This window comes from Neolamprologus multifasciatus, chromosome 10 (genome assembly GCF_963576455.1).
Source record: "Neolamprologus multifasciatus chromosome 10, fNeoMul1.2, whole genome shotgun sequence".
Classification (NCBI taxonomy): domain Eukaryota; kingdom Metazoa; phylum Chordata; class Actinopteri; order Cichliformes; family Cichlidae; genus Neolamprologus; species Neolamprologus multifasciatus.
The window spans coordinates 12,875,245-12,899,226 of record NC_140448.1 but is presented as its reverse complement, the minus strand read 5'-3'; the positions used below and the strand labels follow the sequence as shown (position 1 = coordinate 12,899,226).

General features: G+C 38.4%; 1 protein-coding gene across 6 annotated transcripts in view; it reads left to right on the top strand.

Moving 5' to 3' along the window:
• The first annotated feature begins 1,113 nt into the window (after positions 1-1,113).
• The window catches only part of sptbn2 (spectrin, beta, non-erythrocytic 2), a 50,029-nt gene continuing 27,160 nt past the window's right edge, over positions 1,114-23,982 (top strand). For 2 of the 6 annotated variants that reach the window (XM_085173885.1, XM_085173884.1), the window contains exon 1: positions 15,239-15,426. In XM_085173885.1, the coding sequence (XP_085030011.1) occupies positions 15,270-15,426 (157 nt within the window). In that variant the 5' untranslated portion in view covers positions 15,239-15,269. Of the gene's footprint in view, positions 1,593-15,238; positions 15,429-19,290; positions 20,472-23,982 lie in introns of those variants that run through there. The other 4 variants (XM_085173886.1, XM_085173889.1, XM_085173887.1 and 1 more) reach the window with 4 other exon arrangements.

Below are 23,982 nucleotides of genomic sequence, written 5' to 3'. Positions count from 1 at the left end.
TCCTTAAGAAACAGGAAAATATTCAGCAAAGATCCAACGTAGGGCCCGAGTGATGCATCTGGCCCTTCAATTGATCCATCTATTGATCACCAAAACCTCATCAGAAACAGTCTCAGAGGAAGGGTGGATGTCAAAAGGCCATTCTTAAGGAAGAGAAACAGAGAAAATTCTGATGTGTATCAAATTTCACAAGAGCTGGACTGAAAATCAGTGACAGCTGGTCTTATGGAGTGATGAATGAGTGATGCAATTTGACATTTTTACTTCAAACTGCTATTGGTATGCATGGAGAAGGCCAGGAGAGAGGTACAACAGTGAGTATTTACAGCCATAAAGCCATAAAGCACAGTGGAAGCTCTGTCATGTTTGGGACTGCATTTCAGCTCGTGGTGGGGATCCGGTCAGAACTGATAAAGCAAATAGTGTCAGGTCAATTGGAGAATTTTATACTAGCGTCATTCACTCATCCATTTAAGGCCCTTTCTATGCTTATGTGCTTTCTAACATTAACATCTAACATTCACTCCCATCAGAGAGCAACTTGGGGTTAATAAAGATAAACTACCCCCCCTTCAAAAAAGCATACCTACATAGAAACTTCATGGCTTACTATAAGTCATGGATTGGCCTCCCCAGATCTCAATACCAAAGCAGTGTGGGATCATCATGACAAAGTGACCAACAAAAAGCAGCCAACATCCAAAGAAGAGCACTGGGAAGTCCAAGAAGCCTTAAAAACGCTGTTGAAGAATTAAAACTATGTTTCAGGTTAGTAAAAATTATTGCACGTTTCAATGAAATGCTCCAATTTACAGTTTTCCTAGCATAATATAAAGAAATGGGGGGCTGGTTTGACACTTGCGCAGCACTGTAGATAGACAGAGTCTAATTAAAAGCACGGTATATGAAAGTGAAAGCTTTCAGTTTTAGCACCAGGGACAGCACCAGACACAAGGACAGAGCATTATCTTCCTGCTATTGTTGAGAATACTGATACTGTGAGAATACTGCGCGACTGTGAAGGGTCAGAACCCAACCTACACACCCTCCCACTCACCCGCCACCTAACCCCCTCCCACGCACATCCCTAGCTACCACCACCACATCTACTTTTTCTTTCTTTCTTCTCCCTGTTGAACGTTAGCACAGGGAGCTGGAGTCAGTGAGGTACGGACGGTCCTTCGGATGCTCGGCTGCCGGGGTGGGGGGGAGAAGAAGCTGCTGCGGATATCCGTCTCATACCTGCCTCAAAACGGGGTCCTCTCAGCCTGTATATGTTTTTCCCCCCCAGCAGACCGTTTTGCTGTGTGAAAGCTAAATAAAGAGAGAGCCTGGTTTGGTTTCGTAACGCGCTGCACCGCTAGCAGCGCGGAGGGAAAGAGGTTTTTCGAGGATGCGGATTTAAAGGGAAGACGTTACCAGTGTCACCTGGGATTTTTGTTAAACCGTTAATATTCTAATTTAGCGTAGCCGGACGCGTCCGAGAGCAAAGGAAGATTTTTCACATGTTTGGTTAAATTTCGCATATAGCGACGCGATAGGACAAAAAAAGAAAACACCGAGGGCCTCTTAAACAGAAGAGAAAATAAGGGGTAAGTGTGTGTGTTGTTGGGTTTTTTTTTGTCTCTTTATTTTCCGCCACCAGCAGGCTAGCCACTCGTAACAAAGCTAATGAGGGGGGAGTCTGATATTCAGGTGACTTGCTGTTAGCTTGCCACTGCTATTAGCTTTTCATGCCAAAAGACAACGTTTTCTGTTTTACATTTCTGTGACTGGAGATAAACCTGCATACATTTCTGTTATGTTAGCTGCCTGGTTGGGAAGTGTCCAACTGCAGCGCGTTGTGTTAGTCGTTGGGAACATCTCTGTGTACGTCTGCCTCTTCTTGCCTTTGTTTGAATCGATGTCAAATGCAGCCACATTTTATCTGCGTGTTGTGCACAGCCAGTCAGCCAGCCTGCCTGTGGATCTTTGATTCAGCATCTGCTTCTACACCAACCAAGCCTTGCCGCTGGCTATGTTTTTTTCGTACCATACCATGATATGCTACAGTGCTGGCATCTTGTAAAGCTGTGGGCTTCGTGGTTATGTTATGTTATCATATCATATTTGAGATTTATTCTGCGTGCCTGGCCTAGGCTGTGAGTCATAGCTTGGGATGCATCAGGTAAAAGTAAAAATGAGGGCTCACTAGGGAAGAGATGATTGCAATCAAAAGCCAGTTAACACGTTGTTTTGAAATGTGAAAGTTTGCTATATGGACATCAAGCGCCTCACTTTTTAACTAGCAGATAGCTCGGAGCTGGCATTTACTGGCCACCACGTGTAGATCCATGTTTCATTGGCCCAGAAACGCCTGCGCTGAAAATAGATGGAAAACAAAAAACAAAAAATCAGTATTCTTGATGAGGAATTTGCAATTTGATGTTTTTGTCTAACGTTGGTACTGGGTAACACCCATGATGGGGTGTTTTTGTTGATTTTATGTATGTATTTATTTATTTTTTTAAACCTTAAAGCACAAATTAGTAATGTCGGGCTAAAATGTTTAGGTGTGGTAAACCACACAGTAGCTAAGGAGTTTGTTGATGTCACTTAACTGCTGTTAGGGCTACAAGAGTCTGCAAGGAAATGGTTTGAAACCAAAGTGAGGATCTCTTCATTAGAAGACAGTCATCCAGTTGTTCTCAGCACAGTACAGCTCTGGTTTGTGCCTCAGTTTATATTCAGTGACTGATTCTCTAGCTTTACAGAGTATGTTAGAAAGCAGATTAATTCTGTGATATTTCCATTGCCTTTCCTCCCCCTTTCCTGTATCATAGGCCTGAAAACTGGTTCGGATGTTAATGTTTGATATAATTGTGTGATTTTTTTGTTGTTGTTGAATTCATGTCTATAAAGTCAACACAAAATAAGTAAAATATATTCTAAAATGTAATTTTAATTTCATGTAGGATTTGAGTTGTTTTAATTGGTAAAGACCCTTCCTGTCAGCTAGGCCTGAAATCATTCTGCATGTCCTCAGTTCATATTCATCACAAAAAATTTAGGGACAGTTTCCAGTGCAGGGTAGTCCAGTACATCATTAAAACCCACTATGACCTCAATAATAAACATGATCATGATTTTTACTGTGACAACTCAATATGTTAAAGCTTTGTAAAAGGCAAATTTATGGCAGAGATGATTTGGTAGTGAGTGTATGTTTCACATTCAGCAGTGTGTTATGAAACGGTGCCAGATTTTGTGCCGTTCTACCATTTCTACTGTTCTACTTCATATGTTTTCTATCCCTGGTATTAAGGCTTGTACAACTATTGTCTCTAAATAGCCATACTAAGGTTTTTTATGGCTTGAAATAAGCCTTAAGCGGGTGAGTAGGCACATAAACATGACTGGCCTATATGTAGCTGAGGCAATGAGTCTGTGCTGCTTTACTTAACATACATCTCTGCACTTTCTGTTATTTATGGCCATTGATGAACGGAAATGTTGTTGTTGCTTGAAAACTAAACAGGACCAATCCTGCATACCTAAATAATAGGGAAGTACTGATATATTGGCTTTATGCTGTCGTCAGTCAATACTAGCCACTTATAAAAAAATGAAACACATTTACAGATGGCAGTGGCTGACAATTTTGTTTCATCACAATCACAATAAGACTAAAAAAGTAATTTTCGTCACTTTTTCGTGGTATGTAACAGAGATGAATGACAACAATAACAAAACAAGCAAAGATATTGCTGTCACCCATTGAAAGCTGTAAAGGTAAACACATGCATTGACCTAACATTTCAGAATTGGATCATACCTACCATTATATTGTAAAAAAAAAACAGAATATGGAGCCACTAATTGAATTATTCAGTATTAGCCAGTTATTCTGCTTGCCTCTTTCTTTGTGGAGTTGATCCCAGTTCTTGCTACAAATAGATTTTGCTTTTCACATGATGAATATGAAGAATAGGTCAGTCTTCTTGTCTTTGTTAGTGGCTTTTCTTCAGATGTATTAACATAAATAGGCTCTTTCTGGACTGCTAATACACATTGTAATCACTGCATTGGCTAGACTTGAAGAAAATATCAGCATACATATATACGTAAACTATATTAGCAAATTGTTATAGATTCAGTTCAAGTAACTGATATAACTAACCAGTAATTATATATATATATCATTTAATGTGTGAGCTTAAAAATATTTTTTAAAGTGCCATGGACCTGGCAGCTGCATAAGCATTTATGTTCAGGAAAGAGGTGTATGTTGTTGTGGTCAAAGTATTCTCAATTATTGTGTAATTAGACTTTGTGCTTAGTGTTTTACTTAGTGCTATATCCTGTTTCCTGGAAGAAGAAATAACAAAACAAAATAGATTAATGCACTAAAATCTTTTCATTGGAGTAAAATGTGCTTGTTGACCAATTATACCTCATGGAATCCAGATCATATGAAAAACACCCAAAAAATGTGGAGCTTTTTTTGATGGAGACACAGACAGGATGATATAGATGGATAAGAAATTGCTATTAGCTGGCTGGCTGGTTGCCTCGATGAACAGCATTCAACAATAGAATGGGACTTTGAATATGGGCCCCCTGTAGTGCTGATTCTCAAAATCCCTCTTGGACAAGCCTTTTTCAATTCATGCTATTCACACTTTTATCTTGCGGCAGTGAACCATATTACTAACCCAATGTAAGCCTTTTATGGCTGCTTTCTAATGTGCATCTCTTAACAATTCATATTTATAGGTCTAACTACAGGAGCATCTCATGATATAGTGTACTAATATATAATCTATTTATCTATTGTGGTTAATTTATCCAGTCTTTCTACATTTGATACAAATTTAGAATGCTGATTATGATGATTTTTACATCTGATTCTTAAGACAGAATAGATGCAAAGATTAAATTAAATCTTTGGTAAAGAATGTTTAATAGGTTTTAAAAATACTATACTACACTATATAGTATTTTGTACAACATGCTGTTCAAGGGGACCACAAAAATCATAAAATATGTGCTCGTTTTTAATGATTTCTAAAGTTGGAAATCATTAAAAACTAGTATCAGTTTGGATATACCTGGCAGAAATAGATTAATGCTGTGATTAATGTTATGTTTTATTGGTTTTCTTATTTATACAACATGTACAACAATACAACTTAACCACAGTGGGGGGAAAAGAAAAGGAAAAACAAAACAAAAACCCCCAAAACAAACCAGAAAATACAACAAGAGTATACAAAATCAGGCCTCCCATTTTGTACATAGTTCAACCATTTCGACTAGTATTCGTCAAATGAGTCCGCCTGCAACTTTAGCCTAAAAGTTATTCTTTCCATAACAAAAATAGTATATATCACGTCAATCCACTCATTTATAGTAGGAGTATCCTCATTAAGCCAACAACGGGTTATGGCCTATTTGGAAGCCACCAACAGCACGCTGAACAAATATTTATCCGGTTTACATAGATTAAGACTCTCTAAGTTCCCTAGGTACAATACTGCAAAATGAAATTGTATTTTCTTTTGGAAGATTGTTTCCGGGACCTTATGTATTTCCTTCAAAAATGGAGCCACAAGAGGACATTCCCAAAAGATGTGGAACTGATTTGCTGCTGCATGTCCACACTGCCTCCAGCATGTTGTCTTATGGGAATAATTGGATTTTTGAGCCGGGGTATTAAAATAACGAATTTTATTCTTCCAACTGAATTCCCTCCACAAGGGGGAGCTTGTTACCGACCACTGCTGCATACAGATCCCATCCCAATTCTCTTCTGTTAGGGATAGATTACCATCTGTTTCCCATCTTGCTTTAACATATCTTGTATCATGACCCCTTGGGTTGGTCAGTGAACGATATAATTTGGAAATAATTTTTTGATAGGGTGCATCTCTATATGCATTCTCGAATATGTAAATAATTTCTTCATCCCCAGGTTTTTAGCTTTTTATTCAAGAAGTCCCTCAGTTGCAAATATCTAAAAAAAAGTCTTGATTTTGCAATCCAAACTTATTCTTAAGGTCCTGGAAACTCATCACTTTTCCGTCTTTAAACTTTATTAGCCCATGTTTTAAATGTCGAGTCGGTCTTACTAGGCAAAAATTCTGGGTCATATGCAAACCACCTAAGCAGTTTACATTTTTAAGGTTAAATTGAGGTTTCCGTTCATTAGAATATAGCCGCTTCTCTGAACAACTGTGTGATTATCAACTTAAAGTATTTTAAAACAAAGAAATGTGGTGTGTAGAGCCAGAGACATTATCAGCTGAAGATGTAGCACTGAAATGGTTCTAAATTTAAATCTATGAGAGAATTATCTAAGAGCCAAGATAATGACTGTTTTAACTTCTAAGGGAAAAAGTTGTTAAAACATTATTGTAAACTAGAATTGCCTAACTTATTTGTTTTAATAAGATTTGGCTGGTGATTCTATGCATGCAGTTTTAACGTCCCTGTGACCATTAAAACGAAAGTTAATTTAGTTAATTCTCAAAATAACTGTCAAGTGCTTCTGGGTGGACTTTATAATCATTAAAAGCATCTCGCAAGCTGTAACTTTTTTGTTTAACATAAAGTTTAGTGTTATCTCCCAACCCTTTTTCCAATTTTTTTTTATTATACCGAGTGAAATGATACAAATTAATACTGCTGTTTATCTTTTTGCTGTGTGGATGCTAATTGCTAATTTAGCTGTGGCTACTCTGCACACAAGAGGAGGAAGAAATAGACACCGGGGAGTTTTATCCCCACTTCCAACAGGAGTTTGCGCAGATACATAACAGCTGGAGAACTATTCACAGATCTTCACATGTGGTTAAGTTTATGCCAATGTGTAGTGTCAGCTTAGGCCTCATGTGCTTTTGGCGGGTTCAGAAGCAAGGGTGATGTGATGGAAGTGTATTCATGTAGAATAGTAATGTGCACATCTGTGAGGGCACCATTAATACTGAACCTTCTGAAGTGCTTCTACAGTGGACTTCCAGCATTAATTCAGTTTTAAATGTGGATTAACAGGTTTGGAAATGGACAACATTGCTTTGACTCACAACACTAACATTTCACTCACCAAACTGAGGGAAACACCTCTTGGACAGTCTGTGCCACACTGCAAGCCATAAAAATGTATCAGTAGCACAAATGAGTTACAAAGGTCCAGTGCAGTGATTTTAGTTAGTGAACATGAAGCCTAGAAAACGCTGATCAGTTCCCAGTGTTTTTTGTGCTGGAATATCTGTTAATGAAAATCTAAATTCCAGGGTCCAGATGGATTAATAAAATTCACCTTGCCTAGATATATGAAGCCATCCATAGAGAACAAAATACTTTTTGTACCAGGCTCTAAACATTCTTTTTAATGCTGTAAAGTTGTGCGTTTTAACTTGGGGCTCTTTGGGAATTGACTTACTTTTGCAGCCAGTATGAAGTAGCACTTAAAGATGCTCCAGTTCTATCACTTTTCAAGTGGCTACAGCCATTTTCTGCCATTTTCTTATACACGAACTCAGTGCAATAGCAACTCTGCACTTTGCTCTTATAAAAACCAGATTTATAAATATCTCTATGACCAGATCATGACCATTGTTTTATTGTAACAAGCAATATATTATAGTAAATCAGCAACTATCAGTTAATAAGAGGGTAATATAAATTTATGCTGTCTTTATGGTGCCAAAGCATTTAACATTGGTCTTGCCTAACATTGGTACTCCATTCTTTCACTGAGGATTCACACTGAAACATTTTATGATGTCATGTATACCCAGTGGTTTGCTTAATAAAAATTAGTTCCCTGCGCTAAGAAACAAGGCAGCATCACGTGGGTGTACTATAGGTGTTGACTGTGATGATCTGCTGGTTTTCTATTTTGATTCATTAAGAAATATTAAATTCACATTTGCATAGCTATTTAGTTGTGTGCTTGCTTGCTTTTGGGTGTGGTTGGTACAATGTGGCGACCAGACTGTAGTCAAGGACTTGACTGAACTTAATACTTATAGATTGTTTTTAAGATGCACCACAGTGATACAGATGTCCTTTAACCTGATGCTCCAGGTTATTAGCGTTCCTGGAGCATCAGGAATGCTAGTAACCTGCGTTCCTTATGTGTTGCTTACACAGTTTTCAGTTAAATTTTACACAGTATCTCAGATGCTATGAAAACCAACTATGTAAACTGAACGAGTACCAGCACTCTCTTTATATTATTTATAATATTGCCAGAAGCATTGATGTTGTAGTAGATGTAGTAGAAAACAGGGAAAACACAACTCTTAACATGACATTTTCCAGCTGTTTTTATTATGACAGCTTGTACTCTATTAAACCTGCATCTAGAGGCTTTTAATGAATAAATATCTCTCTTAAAGGTGAGGTCTGGAAGGCTTTTGTCAGCACCACTTATGGGGGCTGATTTTTAGATGGAGAACAGTTGTTTCGCCAGTGCTTCACAAGGTCACAAAGTGTTACACACCCCCACAGAAATCTGAAAGCGCAAAGTCTCACTGCCACTTCAAATCATAGAGCTAGCAAGCAATACTGATATGGACACTGGTTAAATACTTGGATAGGAGCATTTTTTGATAATCACTTATCTTAAAATTAAGTGAATACCTTTCAGTGTATGCGTTCAGCTTATCAGTTCTTGCTTTTATCTGGGTACTCTGAAATTACATTTAGGAACTACAGCATCTTAGTGCAGCAACACTGCTTTTTGACTAAAGTGATCACGTTTTTGCCAAAGGTTGCAATTTGCTAAATGAATGCTTGCTAGTCCTTTTCAAAACACTTCAAAGAACAGCTGTGTGACACCACCATTATAAGTAACACCAACGTGGTGATTTAAATCTGCCGCAGACCTTAAATATGTGTTATTTTCTGTCACCCAGATGAACATATTTCATGAGGTTGTTGTTAATCATGGGGTAACAATTATCAAACTCCTACAGAGAGAGGATGTTGCTAAATAAAACTTTACATTTCAGATGGTTTAGAAACTAAAAAGTAAAGTGGTACAAAAATATTATACACCACTGGTAGAAATCTTAAAATAAAATCCTGGTGTGTTTTTATATTGGCGCATTAAGATTTTTAATGGTAACTGAAATGTTTGAGAGCAAGGCTTTGTTTTTTATTTTGTCATTATAGCTCACGTTCAGCCACATTATTCATATATTGGGTAGTCTTGTTGGTTCCAGGTATTTTTGTATTGGCCAGTTGTCCATAAAGTAGTAAAGCTTTCTGATTGGCTGAAGCTATTTTCACTGATATGAATGATCTGGTATGAATTCGAAGCACTGTGTATTAGCACATGCAGGCGTGATGCCCGAGCTCGTGCCTGCATTTGTTCTTGTGTGTTTTAAAATGGCATGAATAATTAATTCACTGATGTTTTTAATTTGGATTTCTGGCAGCTTGGGAGATTGATGCTATTGTAACTCCCAGCCAAATGTATTTAGAAATGAAGGCTAAGCCCAGGACTCATTCAGCTGCAGCAGCAAGAGGGGAGCACAAACACTATAGCATTTGCCTATTTTTAGTATTAGTCTTAATAAGCCATATTGTGGATGGGCCAGTATTCTCACTGGGCCTTAACTTGCCTGTATAGCAGCATCTCTCTGTACTGAACATTAATGATACCAATGGGACTATTAATAATTATTTTTTTGTTGTAAATGTGACAAATCACTGAAGAAGATGTAGGTCATAGGCATCCATGTTTTCTGTCAGATAATACAGATTTCAATAATATAGAGGTCATGTGGAGGATTGACATTGTTTATAAACTAGATCGTTATGTTTTTGTCCATTAAGTACCTAAAGTATATAGTAGCGCTTCTGTATTTTCAGACTAATAAGAAAGTTGTAAACCGTTTGATGACATTTTCCAAGACTACAGGGAAATGTGACTTCTTGCAGTGAATAGTAATTCAGCTGTGGAAAACAATTTCTGTATTTGCCATGTTGCATTGATTAAAAAATTAGTTTGACTGTTAATATGATTAGTTGTTAAAATTAATTTAGTGTGTCATTTGTGAAAATTTGAATCCAATATAAAAGATAATACGGATGCAGAATAAAATGACATCAAAACAAAATATTATCTGGAGTTAGGCTGATATCTATGTCGATATGTGAAGGGCATGCTGGCTGCGTGAGTGTTTGATAAATGTGATGCTACAGGTCAACAAAGGATCTCTGCTGTCCTATTCAGCAGGGCATTCAGGCCAGGATCAGCAGGCCGTGGAAGGGCCTCTGATGCATATGTGCCTCTGGCTGCCTCATCTCTGCAAACAGGAAAGGCTTGAACGGCTGGCCTCATCCCTCTGCTGACTCTCCATTGTGTGGGGCCACGTTTGGCAGGGCACGCTTTGTCCTCTGCTTTATGGGATCTGCCTCCACACCCTGCAGGCTCAGCTAAGTATCACAGGCAGCTTGATTTGGGGCAAAGCAGAGGTGCCACATTAACTTGAATATATTAATATTCATTAATGCAAAGCTCATGGCTTCGGTATACTCATAAAGAATGCCAGCAAAACATTTTCTTTAATTGTAGTGTTTTTCCTTCACTTAAAGATTTTTACAATGAAATTGGTAAAATGTTAAAAATCGTATGTTTGTGTGTTTTGAATGACTGTGTTTTAACATGGTTTTGTTATGAGTTGTATCGCCCCTTTGTCTGCCATTATAAGGAGTGTGTGTGTGTCCGTCTACCGTATTCCCCTGGTGCAAGGTAGCAGTTTGGCTGGTTAATGTGCACAAGCCTAATTCCCTGAGGGTGACTGATTGCAGGCTCTATTTCTCTTTCCTCTCTCCCTGATTAACGGGTACAGTGACAAACAGACCAGCTGGGCAAAGGGAGGCAGCTCTGGGAGGGGAGGTGGGGTGACACAGAAGAAAAAATAGGCAGAGGTGGTGGCGCTGCCTATCATACTGCTAGCTCTGCCTTCCTTTCTTAACCAGTGTCGTTCTGTTGTGAGTAATAGCCTGATGTGTGTCTGGCCAGTATAGAGCTCGATTTAGCCACGAGGCATTTCTTTGTGCCCTACTTTAATCTTTTCCCCATTGTTCAGAAGCACTGTGTATCTGTGTCATGTGCCTTTCATTTGTATATTGTTTTGCTTTAATTACAGTAATAATTTTTCAAAAGCATGTTAAGATATAAAGGCTGTGACAGGTTCTAAATATTTCATACACAAATGTTTGTCTTTGTTTTGTATTTGTGGATTAGACCTTGGGGGGATTTTCTTTCATAGAAACTCTTTTATGTGACCTTTTTGTGCCACATCTGTCTGCCAGGCTGTGTTTTTATTTATTTATTTTTAAGTAGCTTTGGGGCTTAAATCTTATGTCTGAAGTTTTGGAAAATAGGCTTTTTTAGGGGGAAAAATCAGGTTGAAGGCTCCTGCATGGCATTTTTACAAAGTTGCATTTTTATGGGTTAATTTCTTTATCTGATTTTGTTTCTGTCTGGACTGGGGGAGGTGGCTGCACATCACTCAGGCTGGCATAATTGTTGGTGTTGGACCAATCTATTTTGTGCGCTGAGTGCTGATATGGTTGCATGCTGTGTGGGCGGATTTGTAAGTGTCACTTTCAAAAGCATCATGTGTATACTGTATGTAGAAGGGTTGTTGGGGGTGGTGTGCTGTAATAGGTCAGGCCAGCTTGTATGTGCAGTTTTTATGTCACCCAGTGTTGTGCGTATGTGTGTGTGGGAGGATGAGTACAGTAGGCTGTATCATAGTAGGTCAGGGGATTGTTGGTCTGATCCATTGAGGAGCGATTAGTCCAGACACTGAGCCAAGCCTCTTCATACTCACAACAAGGGGAGGATTGGCGCTTTGTTATCGCTGCCAGACTCTTGTGACCTCACTGGTCCTGCCCCTCTCCAGCTCCTGCCAATCCCCCAAACAGATTGCCTTGGACTATATTACTGCCAGGCCTGTCCTGGATAGTCTGTCTTCTGTGTGACTCCTGCTTCCATGCTGTGGCATTTTTATAATTTAGGCTATGTAGAAATCTTAAATGTAGCTAATTATCAGTAACACTAGACTGATACCATACCAGTCACATAGTGTAGGCATGTCTTTGTTTTTCTGTTATTATTATTATTATTATTATTATTATTATTATTATTATTATTATTATTATTATTCCTATAATATGCCAGAGTAAAGAAGAAAGCATGAATTGAAAAGGAGGAGAGCAGTTTTTGGATGTTTTTGAAACCACTGTGTCATAGTACAAATATTTTAACATCTCTCCAATCTTCAACTGAAGACTCAGTGATACCTGATACCTACTTATGCATACAGTGAGTTGTAGAGAAAAGGCAAGTCAGTCCTAGGTGACAAGTCAAGGAGCAGTTCCAAGGCGTTGTATTCCCTGCTTCTCTAATCCATGCATTTAGTTTCTATTCCCATCCACTTTCTTAATCAACCACTAATAGGATTTTCCAAGCATTTGTTTTTGTTTTGCTTTGTTTTTCTATTTATATTTTACAAAATCAAATTTATGTTAAAGTACACAGCTGCTGCACAACAGAAATGGCTGTGCATGACTTGAACAAAATTATCTAAAAACGAAGATAAAAATCATAATTAGCAATATCCCAATACTGACAACGGTGCACCAGAAAGTGCAACACCAGCATCTATTCTCTTCTTTTCTGTCTTAAGATATACTAAAAACTTCTATAAATGTACAATTTGCTCAGGAAAAATATATTTGTAAAGAAAATACAAAACTGACTGAAGCCTTATACTTTTGCTCTGTCACATAGTAGGTTGTGTAGCCACAGATATTTACGGAGTGAACACTCTTTAAAATTTTAAGATACAAAGGTTCAGTTCTGATTCCTTTTAGAGTTCATGCTAGGCTTTTAAAATGTGCAATTTTTTCCTTTATTATACTTTGCTCTGGGATGTTATAGCCTGCCTGTTGTGTGTTTTCTAGAATCAGTGATGGAAGGAACATGTATAGATGCAATCTGGCCCTGTATTTCTTGTGTACACTCAGATTGGGCCCATCTGGTAGCTGTCTGTTATTGATTTCCAGTGTGATTTAGAGGATACATCAACTTGGCAAAGCATGACAAGTCCAAGAATAGTTCTCCCAGATATATTAACGGCAGCTTTACATTTAGCCAGATAAATCTATTCCATTGGCTGCTATCAGGTTTTTTAAGTCATACCTGGGTGACTCAGAAATTGAATTTGGATACTAATTGTGTGTAATGTTGCCTGATTATTCTTTGCAGTATAACATGATCTAATAATGACCAAACTAAAACATAAGCCTGATGGACAGTATTTATGTCCATATTTGGAAAGGGCAGTTTGCATCCTTTAATGAATAAATTAAACCTTGAACAAAAGAACAGGGCTCAGCAGTTCTCAGTCATGCTTAGCCTTTAATTACTTACTTTTAACAGCACAATTATTTTTGTAAAAATCTGTCATTTCTTCTCATCACTGCTCCTCATCTAATGGCTCTGATGAAGTTAGCCACAGCTGGTAGACACAACTAAAGCTAAACTCACAGGTATTAACAAACTGACTACTCAACCTTGTCTATTAATCTGTTCAATGCTCTTAAGCAAATGGCTTCAGTTAGTTAATGGGTCTCTATTGCAGGGGGCTTAATCTTAATGTAGGTCCCCCATTGTGTGTATTTGTGCATAACACTAAAGACAAGCTGTGTCTGGTTAGTGCTGTATATACAGTTAAGCCTTTACATATAGAATTTTTACCATGTCAAATGGTTAAGGTGTGAGTCACCATGCCTGTACAGCAGTTCTTGTGCTGTAGTTGTGCAGAATAATTGTCTCACACTCAGGATTCAATTGAATAGAAAAGAAAAGACAAGATGCTTCTGCTTCTCGATCAAACTCTTGAGAGCTAGCCAGCTGGAGAAAGAGGGTGGGATTGACCTCATTCTGTTTGAAGTATTGATTGTTGCCGTAGTAGGAAGCCTTATTTTTTTATAATTGGATGCTGAATTCGTACAAACAGCAGGATGGGAAGAATACTTAGCAGTGATTCAAGGACCGAGGTGACTAATTTATTCTGAGGAGGTTTTAGACCACTTGGTGAGCTGTGGCGATGTAGAGCAATGTTTTGATGAGGCCCCTTACTGTTTGTGTGATATAATCTGCCAGCACTTGCACAGAAATGCATGAATGACCAGTTCATGTTTCAGTTCCAAGACTCCACACCTGTTAATGGACTGACTTTCTTTTAACAGGTGCCATTTAACTAACCTTTCTTATTTATCTACAATAATGGGTAAATAAATATATAGACAGAACTTTATTAATTCCTTGAGTAGGTTCCCCTGGGAAATTCAGTAAATATATAATAATTGAACTGTTATCATATTGACATAAGGAAAGATTTTTAGTTCAGTGCAATTTCTTTACAAAAGATGCAATAATGGCATAAAAAGACTACAAAAGCAGGGGAGTAGATTTCTGGTATAAACCCTTTTCCATTAAAGTATCTTGTTAAAACAATCAATTTTAGTTTTGCTGCAATGATACAATACGTATTGACATTTTAGCAGATAAGCAGTTTTTTATTTACCTTTATTTAATTTTAGAAGTGAAGCCATGCAATGAATAATCTCTTGAGAGAGTGCTTTTTTATGTGCATCTTTTATGTCATTACAACCCTGGTTTAATGCAGTATGACACTGCGTAAGTGTATTTATACTGCCGTATGTGTTCGTCTTTTTTGGTTGCTAGGTTATAGTTATATACTCATGTTTTGCTCAAGCAAAAGTTGAAACCTAAGTAGGTTGACATTGCTGTGCCATTATGACTCAGCATACAATGACATTACTGGAGTTACAGGAGCTCTCGTTTTTAATCGACTAGCATAATGACTTCATGACAGTTGCTAAACTTATCTCAAAGTCTGTTACACACTGGCAGTTGCACCGTCCAAGCTTACATTTGCATATGACTTACATTTGAGCATATAAAACTAGAGTGCAGCTGGCAGGCTTTGTGTGCTCAGTGTGTGGTTGACGTGCATAGTCTTTTCTTTTTTTTTGTTTTATATGGAAAATAGAAGTGGACCATTTGTTTCTGAAGTTTAATTTTCAAACTTTGTCTTTCAAATATTTCAAGGGTTAGTGTTATGAAGCTTCTTGTATTATGCAATGACCTCTCCCTGCTGTGCATGCACTGACTGTCTGTGTTTCTGTGTCCGAACTGTAGGTTGAATGCGTTTTTCTCCAGCCTGGACAACATGAGCACAATCTCGCCAACAGACTTCGACAGCTTGGAGATCCAGCAGCAGTACAATGACATCAACAATCGCTGGGACCTGGCAGCAGAGACTGACTGGGACAATGAGAACAGTTCGGCACGTCTCTTTGAACGGTCTCGTATTAAGGCCCTCGCAGGTATGCTACACATCAGTGTACATTCTTCCAGTGTTGCTTGTCAACGTGCACCCATGTACTTGCATTTCTTTCTGTTTAAAACATTTTGTCACAATTGAAAACAAGAGTGTCACATGTCTGTTTAGAGGCCGGATACTGTAACACTAAAGTTGTAAGTACAATTTATTAAGTATACCAGTGCATGCCAGGTATCCAGGGATAGAAATTGCCCAGGAGAGACTTGAATTAAATTCTACTAATTTTGAAGGCTTGAGTAGCTAAGGTTGTTGTTGAATGGATTGTTTTAAAATTGCACTGATGTATGGGGTGGCTGTAGCTCAGGAGGTAGAGCAGGTCACCTACTGATCGGAAGGTTGGAGGTTCGATCCCAGGCTCCTCCTGTCTGCATGCCAAGTATCCTTGGGCAAGATACTAACCCCAAGTTGCTCTCCGATGCGTCCATCGGAGTATGAATGTGTGTGAATGTAGTTAGATAGCACTAAGTATAGATAAAGTGCTTGTGAGAATGGGTGTGACTGGGTGAATGTGGTGTGTTGTATAAAGCGCTTTGAGTACTCCGGGAGAGTAGAAAAGCGCTATATAAGAATCAGTCCATTTACCATTTATCCATTAAAGTGTGCTGAGCTTAACAGTGTGATGTAAATTGTGTGACGATTAAAAAAGTACAAAGAAATGACATAAAAAGTAAACAAAAGATACAACTCAATAATGACGTTTGGTCTTAAATACCGACATGCTACCATATGACAAGTCTTTATTTAAAGATGGTGACATTCCATAGATTTAGAAAACATGATTGGGAATTTTTTTATTCGCTTTTAGAAAATCTTTCGAATTTTACCAGAATACCATTTATAGATCAAGTGTCTGCACACATGCTGATGCTCTTGTATGCCAAGATTTGGTTAGCAGGCAGTTTAAATCTATCCATAATAGTTCTGCAAACAGACCTATTATGGGATATTTCTGCGCTTCCTTTTTGCCCTCACAATGTTCTGACATGACAGGTTTTGACAGCACAATTCTTGGAAGCTTGACAGTTTTTTATCCTACCAGTTTCTTTGGTGAAGTAGTCGGGAGAGGAAAGAAGATTCATTGAGGAAAATAAGACATTTACTCCGAGGAGTATTATGGCTAAAAGCAATGCCAAATGTAACTTGTAAAACAATTGGTGAGAAGGTGAGAATAGAAAACCTGTGACAGTGAAGTCTTGAGCTTTTTAAGTTGAGTTTAAGAAAACTCTTTTATTCCCAATATGTTATGAGAAAGATCATTTTGCACTTACCCCAATGTTGTAACTGTTTTGTAAAGCATGCGTTTTAATATCCAACAAGAGTTTTAGCAATATTCACTTGAGATCAGTCCCGATACTATCACTGCAGAAATCTCTGAAGACTGGGGAACAGGTTTCATTATTTTTTGTCCCCAAAGGCTCAGTTCTGTCTTTATAGGGCAAGACAGAAATACTTCCAAAAGGAGGACAAAACTAGGAAGCTGTATAGTCTGTTGAGCAAGGAGAAATGTGGCTAGGTTGATCTGTTTCTGTGCAGGTTCTTTTCACACCAGTGCTTCTGCATCTAAACTCATGTTATGTCTGATTAGTGATCTTACTGAAATTAATTAAGATGCTATCCTTTTTAAGTGTGCAATAATAATAATAATTTTGATGACAGTTTTATTCAGTAGCTTACTCCAAAGCTTCAAAGCTGTGCAAACACAGGCCAGTCTGCCATTGTTGGAAGCGTCAAATAAGGTGACACATTATTGGCTGTTTTATCAGATCGGCTGGAGGTGTGTTTGTGTGTGTTTATTTAACTGGCCTGGCCTGGCTTCACCTCTATTAAAACCTCTATTGTTAAAAACAAGATGTAGTGTCATAATGAACCCAGCAGAGGGGAGCAACAGGCAGTCGCCAACACACATACATGCACAAACATGCACACGCACACATCGAAACCACATGCTGTAATGATCTTGAGCACTATTGTAGTCGATGTGTTTCTCAGATATACACCTTATTTTACTGGGGAGGAGTGCACCACAGTTCATTTCCTTTAGGTGCTACCGTCATATAGAAATTGCACTTTATAAACAGTCATGTCCTGTCATGTAACTTTTTATTAAATAGCAGTATGCTGTAATACTGTTTGCACGTGTGATCAAACAAGAACTTGTGTGTGTGTATGTGTGCGCTTCTGTGTGAATGTCTTTAAATACTGTCTAAGTTTTACAAGTGTGGACTTGATGTGCACATTCTTTGACATGCTCTAGCAGCTATTCCCCCCAGGCTTAGCTTAGGCCCACCGTTTATGACTTCTCCCCAAATGTCAAGACTTTGTGCAGTCTCTAAGGTGCTTTTTCTTTACATGTCTTCCTCACAATTTCTGTCAAACGTTTTGTGCCTGTCTCTATGTAACATGATTAGCTGTCTTTCTCACATCTTCCAGTGTGAATTATTTTGCATGTGACAGCAGTGCGTACCTCTTACAGTGGAGAGCTTCTCTTGTTTTAATATCATTTTTGTTTACAGATAACCACTTATCTACTGTACTGTACCGTGTGGGCAGCAAGGCAAGCTGTGCAAATTTGCATTTTTTTGAAACCAACGGTTTGCTTCAAACGCAAACAGTTAGGGTGTTCACTTGAGAACGCGTCCACAGCTAGAACACGTGGCCTTTGAAAATTATTTGAGTGATTTCTCAGTATCTGTGTGCTTTGTGTTCAGTTTTGTAATAGATCTGCATAATTATCATAGACACAACAAACCTGAACTGTATTTAAAGTAGGTCTTTTAATAGGATATTTTTAATAATCAACTGAAACATAACACAGACACGTGTGTTTGTATTTGGCCTGTGTAAATTTTTCCACATTTATGGACTCATATGAGTAGTTCACCCTACTCTCTTTAGGGGAATTCCCCTTCAGATCAAAGTTTAGAGTACACTTCATTCTTCCGTCCTCCCATGGGTGCTCAGCTGGGGTTGTGCTGTGAGACAGATAAAATATACATGTTTAGCAAGAGATGTCTACTCTTTCCCCTTTTTTAGCGCTTACTCCCCCAGCAGCTTCTGGTTTTTCTGTCTTATCAGGCTAATTAACCACACCAGCTCATTATTCATTGTCACTGCCTGTAGTTTGTTCAGTGTGGAATTTCTCCCAGATGTCATTTAGACAGTTTTCATGTTTCCCAAAAGTAACTCTAATCTTGTTTCTTTATTTGTTCATTCGTGGGTTGCATAGCGAGGTAATGCTCACATTTATCTGTTTTTTTTATTTTTGATGTGATTGCGATGTTTAAAATATGTCCAATGGGATTTTAAGCGGGATAGCTTTGGTGCACTATTTTTACACTACATTTGATTGTAGCATAGTCGCTGTTCCTCAAGAGGAAGTGTGTCCTCTTTGGATCTCATTAGTCCAGTCCCCCCTCCATAAACACCCAGTTACAGAAAGCCTGGGGCATTTGGTCCTCTAATGAGAACAATCCAGATGCTGCCAGCTCATCAGGACAAACACAGACCAGACCACAATGATCGCCCCCCTGACCAGACTAAAAGAGCCTGAAAGAATATGACCTTTGTCCTCACTGTGTTTATAGTTTTGTGTTATTTTTGAGCTGGTGTTTATTAAATATACATTACATTTTAAAGGTGAAGTTTCCATTCAATGTTATTTACTGTTAAGAATTTATATTTATAATCTCCTGTTAATGTATAGTCTTTGTTAAATGTGAACTTACTCTGTATTACACAGATTAAACTCTTTAATGGAAATAATGGAAAGTATGTATTTAGCAACTATACAATGGTGAGAATGAGTTCTTGCCTGCTTGAAAACGCTTGCCTAAATTGATTATAATGAAATTAATTTCATGATTTTCTTGAAGTGCTGCCAGGAATCATTTTAGTACTTGTTTCTAAACTAGTAAGAAGTCAGATCTGCTTAAACCATTTAGTTTTTAAGACTTAACAACTCACTTCCACCCCATCTCCCTCATGAAGTAACACGCAAGTTGACAGATTTTGAATCTTGTTATGGTAGGAAACACTTGCTGCCTTTCTGAGACTTTCTCAGCAGCTTCCTTCCTGTCTTAACGCCCTTCTCATAACGCAACCCCCACATACAGTAAAGGAAAGATTAAACGTTGTCTTACAAAGTGACATACGATCATGTAAAATGATGAGGACTTTTGTGACGCACCTTTCAGGCAAGCCACACCCCGGTGCTCTCTGGAATTAAGGTGGAGTTAGATAATCCACCTAGGGCTACACTGAGCAGAGGACTTTAATGGTTTAGTCCGCCTTCACACCTCCTCCCTCGCTTCCACCATGTTCTATCTATGTGCTCCTCCTTCAAACACACCTTATGCAAATGGCACAATTTTTAGAGAGCCCAGCAGGCTTTGTTTACACAGCTCTCCGACTATGGCCGGTTAGCTTGCCTGCAGCTCCTGTGTTCTGCTCCAGCAAATGCACAGAGGTTGAAGGGAAGGAATACCCAAGTTTTTTTTTGTTCTCTCACTAGAACCACAAGGGAGTGTAACTTTGCTCAGAGGCCAGAGGGGTGGTGAAATGAATGAAACAAGAGAACTTTTTGCTCCTCAGTTTTGGTTAAATGATTCTTTGAAAAAATCCCCCACCGTTGCACTCACTCTGCGTGTCATTGGACAAGGTGGACCTTACGGTGGATGAAGAGAAGAAAAGGCGGCAACATTTCTCAGCTTGTGTTGTGGGAATAAAAGAGGAGGATATACCAAGGCTTTTGTGGTACACTAAAAGTATCTTTTGGATAACCTTTTAAAGGATTTGATCTTGGTTTGTTTTTATTTTAAAAGTCGCAAAGTTTGCTTCTGTTGTGCTATGTGGGAGAATACCCATTCATTCTGTGCCTGAGAGGAATATTTTACAAAGACGGCTTGAGGACGAAAAAAAAAAACATGGAGTGGGACCACAGGGAAAGAGATTCCTGCTTGTCCCCAGCAGCTTTTGTTAATCAGGTGCAATACTCTAACATCCTCGAAGGAAGATTTAAACAGTTGCAAGGTAAGAGTTAGATCTCATTGAAAGGCAAGATCCTTTTTAATTACCACACGCTTCTATGATGTTGTTATTTTTTTAATTTTTAAACATTTTTTTTAACTGAGCTGATACCTTGATAACTTGATAACCTTGATATCTCTGCCGTATAACTCTGTGTTGCTTATGAAAACAGTTTTTAATGTTACAAATATTGATAAAGCAGTTGTAGAGCCAGCTGCGAACACGTATCCTGTGTTTTGTTGAAACAGGAAATATTGAGTAGAAATCTACTACTTGGCATGCAGTAGTTGTGGGTGCAGGTGCTTCGAGTTGGAACTAAGGCCGCAAAAGACTTTATTTTTTCCCCTGGATGAGGTAATTATCAGCATGAGGTTGAAATAATTCTTCTTACTTATGAACCTTTTCTGAGCTAGGAGAGAAATGAGGAAGAGATACAGTAGGCTCTCGGCTCATATCTAAAGCAGGCAGTCAGTCTGGCACCTGATCACTGCGCCACCTGTCCGTTCTTATCTTATTACAATACACAGCTCTGTTACTCACTGAAGCCTGCCAAGTCTATGAGATCTAGCTTATAGAAATCAGAGGCCATGGGAAAAGAATCTTAGGCTAAAACTTACAGGATTCCCTTAAAATTAATCTCTTAACTACACTAATCCAATTACTTTCTTAACTAATGTCTGTAAAAGCTTGTGCTAAATAGCAGTAAACATGATTACCTGAAAACAGTTTTTAAAGTGTGGAGGTTTACAGTAGTTGAATGTGTACATAAGTGTGTAGTGTGAGTGACACTGGCCTGCCATTTGTGTGCATGAAGATCAGTCTATTCCCGGTTGCCATCTGGGATGGAGAACTGCCTTCAAGTTTACTTGAAGGGCAGGTCTACTTTCTACTTTCTTTGCAGGTTTGACATTCTTGTTGCACACCAACATGTTGGCCAATATCTACATTATCGCAAGATTATCGCAGAAATAGACACGGTTTCTGTTGAAAGAAGGTTTATTTCTTATCTGTGAAGTTATGTCTACATCTTAACTCAAAACACCACTAGTTTTCACTGGAGATAAGAGCCACATAACAAATGGTATCACTTTCCTTAAGAATATATAAACGTTGGTGCATTTTCTTAAACCGATCTTGCACCCACATTCACTGGGTACATTCCAGCATGTTTTTCTTCAACTTCAGCCTGTAACTCACATGCAAATGTTTGGGTTCAGAGATTAGTCATCAAGCTAGTAGCAATGATTCCCTATAACAAAGATACTTTCTGTCTAATGTGTTGGAGAGATGACTATGAGCTACACATGATCTACCTCTACTTTGATAGACGTGTTTGTGCATAGATGTGTTTTGGGTAAAATGTGTCATAAATGCAGTGATACACATGTATCTAAATGCACAGCACATCTTGTCAACACCCACTTGCATTTCCAGTTTGACTACCCTTGCAGCTCATTTTTTGTGTCACTCCCTCATGTTGAATCATGAGAGCTGGTGTAATTGAAGGATATGGTGTGCACTCACATAGTTTTGTCATAGCATCAATTTGCAAAAAGGTTTTGCATTGCATCATTTACATTTTATTAGAAATATTTGCCATTCATTTGCAATTTTCAGTTTGTGCAAGCTTAAATTAGCGCTTTGTCATTTTTAAACACAAACGTCATCTCTGTTGTGCAATATGCTACAGTTACTTTAGAAATCTTAACACAGACAAAGGCAAATATTTTATCAGGCCCAGTACCAGTCCAACAAGAAGCCATGTTTAGGATCTTCTGGCTGTTGTGTAAGTGATGGCTAAATGGTAAAAGTTAAACTGAATAACTATATTACAGTGGTCAAAGCAGACATGTTTAATGAAAAACCAGGCCTAGTGGTTTGCGCCATTTCTGTCAGTAGTCTCTGTTACAGGTTGGAGGGCAGTTTTTTCCCTGTTGCCCAGATCACACTGTGTATTATATTCCAAGGCGTTATGATGCCTTTTGTGTGTAAAGTACATTGGAGGAAATCTATACCAAAGTTCAGCCTTTTACTTCAGGCAGGAGCCAAGATGAATATTTTTTCATTCACTATCCCAATTCATCAGTAACTAGGGTAAGAGTTATAATTTGTCAAACAGGCATACTTGGCATTGTTTCATCAGTTTTAGTTTGTTGTTTTAGTGACAGCATTCATTCATTTCATTTCTTTTTTACGTCATTGTTACCCCTGGCTTCATTCTGATATCCACAAAAGTCACATCGTCTGCATGCTTTAGTATATCAGTATGTGGTAATCTTGTATCTATCGCTGAACTGTATGCCCCTATTTATGTGGCTGCATGCTGTCGAAACTTGTGCTTGTATTGACTGCTTTTAGAAGAGGGATCAGGGTGCCCAGTCAGACTGAAGCTAACAGGTTCAGATGCTGTAAGGTTAATGGAAATGTGTAAAAGGGCATTTAGACAACAGAGTGTTGGTCCAAAGGGTCACTTTCTTAGCCACTGTGGACTTTGGCAGTACTGTCACTCAGCAGGCCTTAGCAGCATGGCATTGTTCAAACAGAAAGTACTTTTAACAAAGCCTTAAAACAAACAAAGTGACGAGGTGTCCATATATACTTTGCAGCATAGGCTATTTTGAACTGAACCCACAGATTTCTCACTGTAGTGTGTAATAATTGATTCTCACCCTGATATGTATTTCCTGTACTAATTTAGTTCATATAATCTGTTGACTCTCTATAAAGAAGTGGCCAATGTTGTTGTGTTTATCTACTTTTTCTGCATAATTAAAAAAAATGAATTAATACTGAGGGACATCAGTGGTGCATTTTGCTCAAATATCAAATCTAGCAAGACACTATTGAATGTTTGTAACCTGATATTTCTAAAAGTCTCAGTGAAAGCTCAGTGACTTGTGGCCTTTGGCTGTAACTGAGAGTTACATCAGCAAGGGTGAAGTTTTAACATAGGTGCAGACATACACAATAACTTCCTTTGTTTGTAGAGTGCAGAAAGAAAGACGTCATTAGACAACAATGGTACAATGAATGTTGTCCTATTTACATGTTACATGCCATTTGGGTCCAGAAGTTATCGTTAAGGGATGCTTATTTATGTGTCTTTTCTCATGGGATTGGCCTTGCCCAGTCTAGATTTCCCCCATCTTCCTTTATTATCACGTGCAGCTGAAAGTCCCACAAAGAAATGTGATTGAAGGAGAGTATCACTTCCATCAGTACGATTTAAAAAGGAGAGGAGGTCTCTCTGTCATACCCTCCCTGTCAGTTGTAATAACAAACCCGTTAAAGTTGGGCAAGCTTCTAAAGTTGCAACCTCAAGCTGCTAAAAGTGCAAGAATAACTCATGCCACATGTGGCAAGGCGGCGGTTTTACTACAGCCCTAGTTTCAAAGTTAGAAGTGAAGGAAGGGAAGTTCCGCTTTTATAGGGAGAAGAATGTGAAAGCATGCGCATCTGTGTTTCGCTCACTTGCACAGACAAGACATTTCTATTTCACACAAAAATGCAAAGA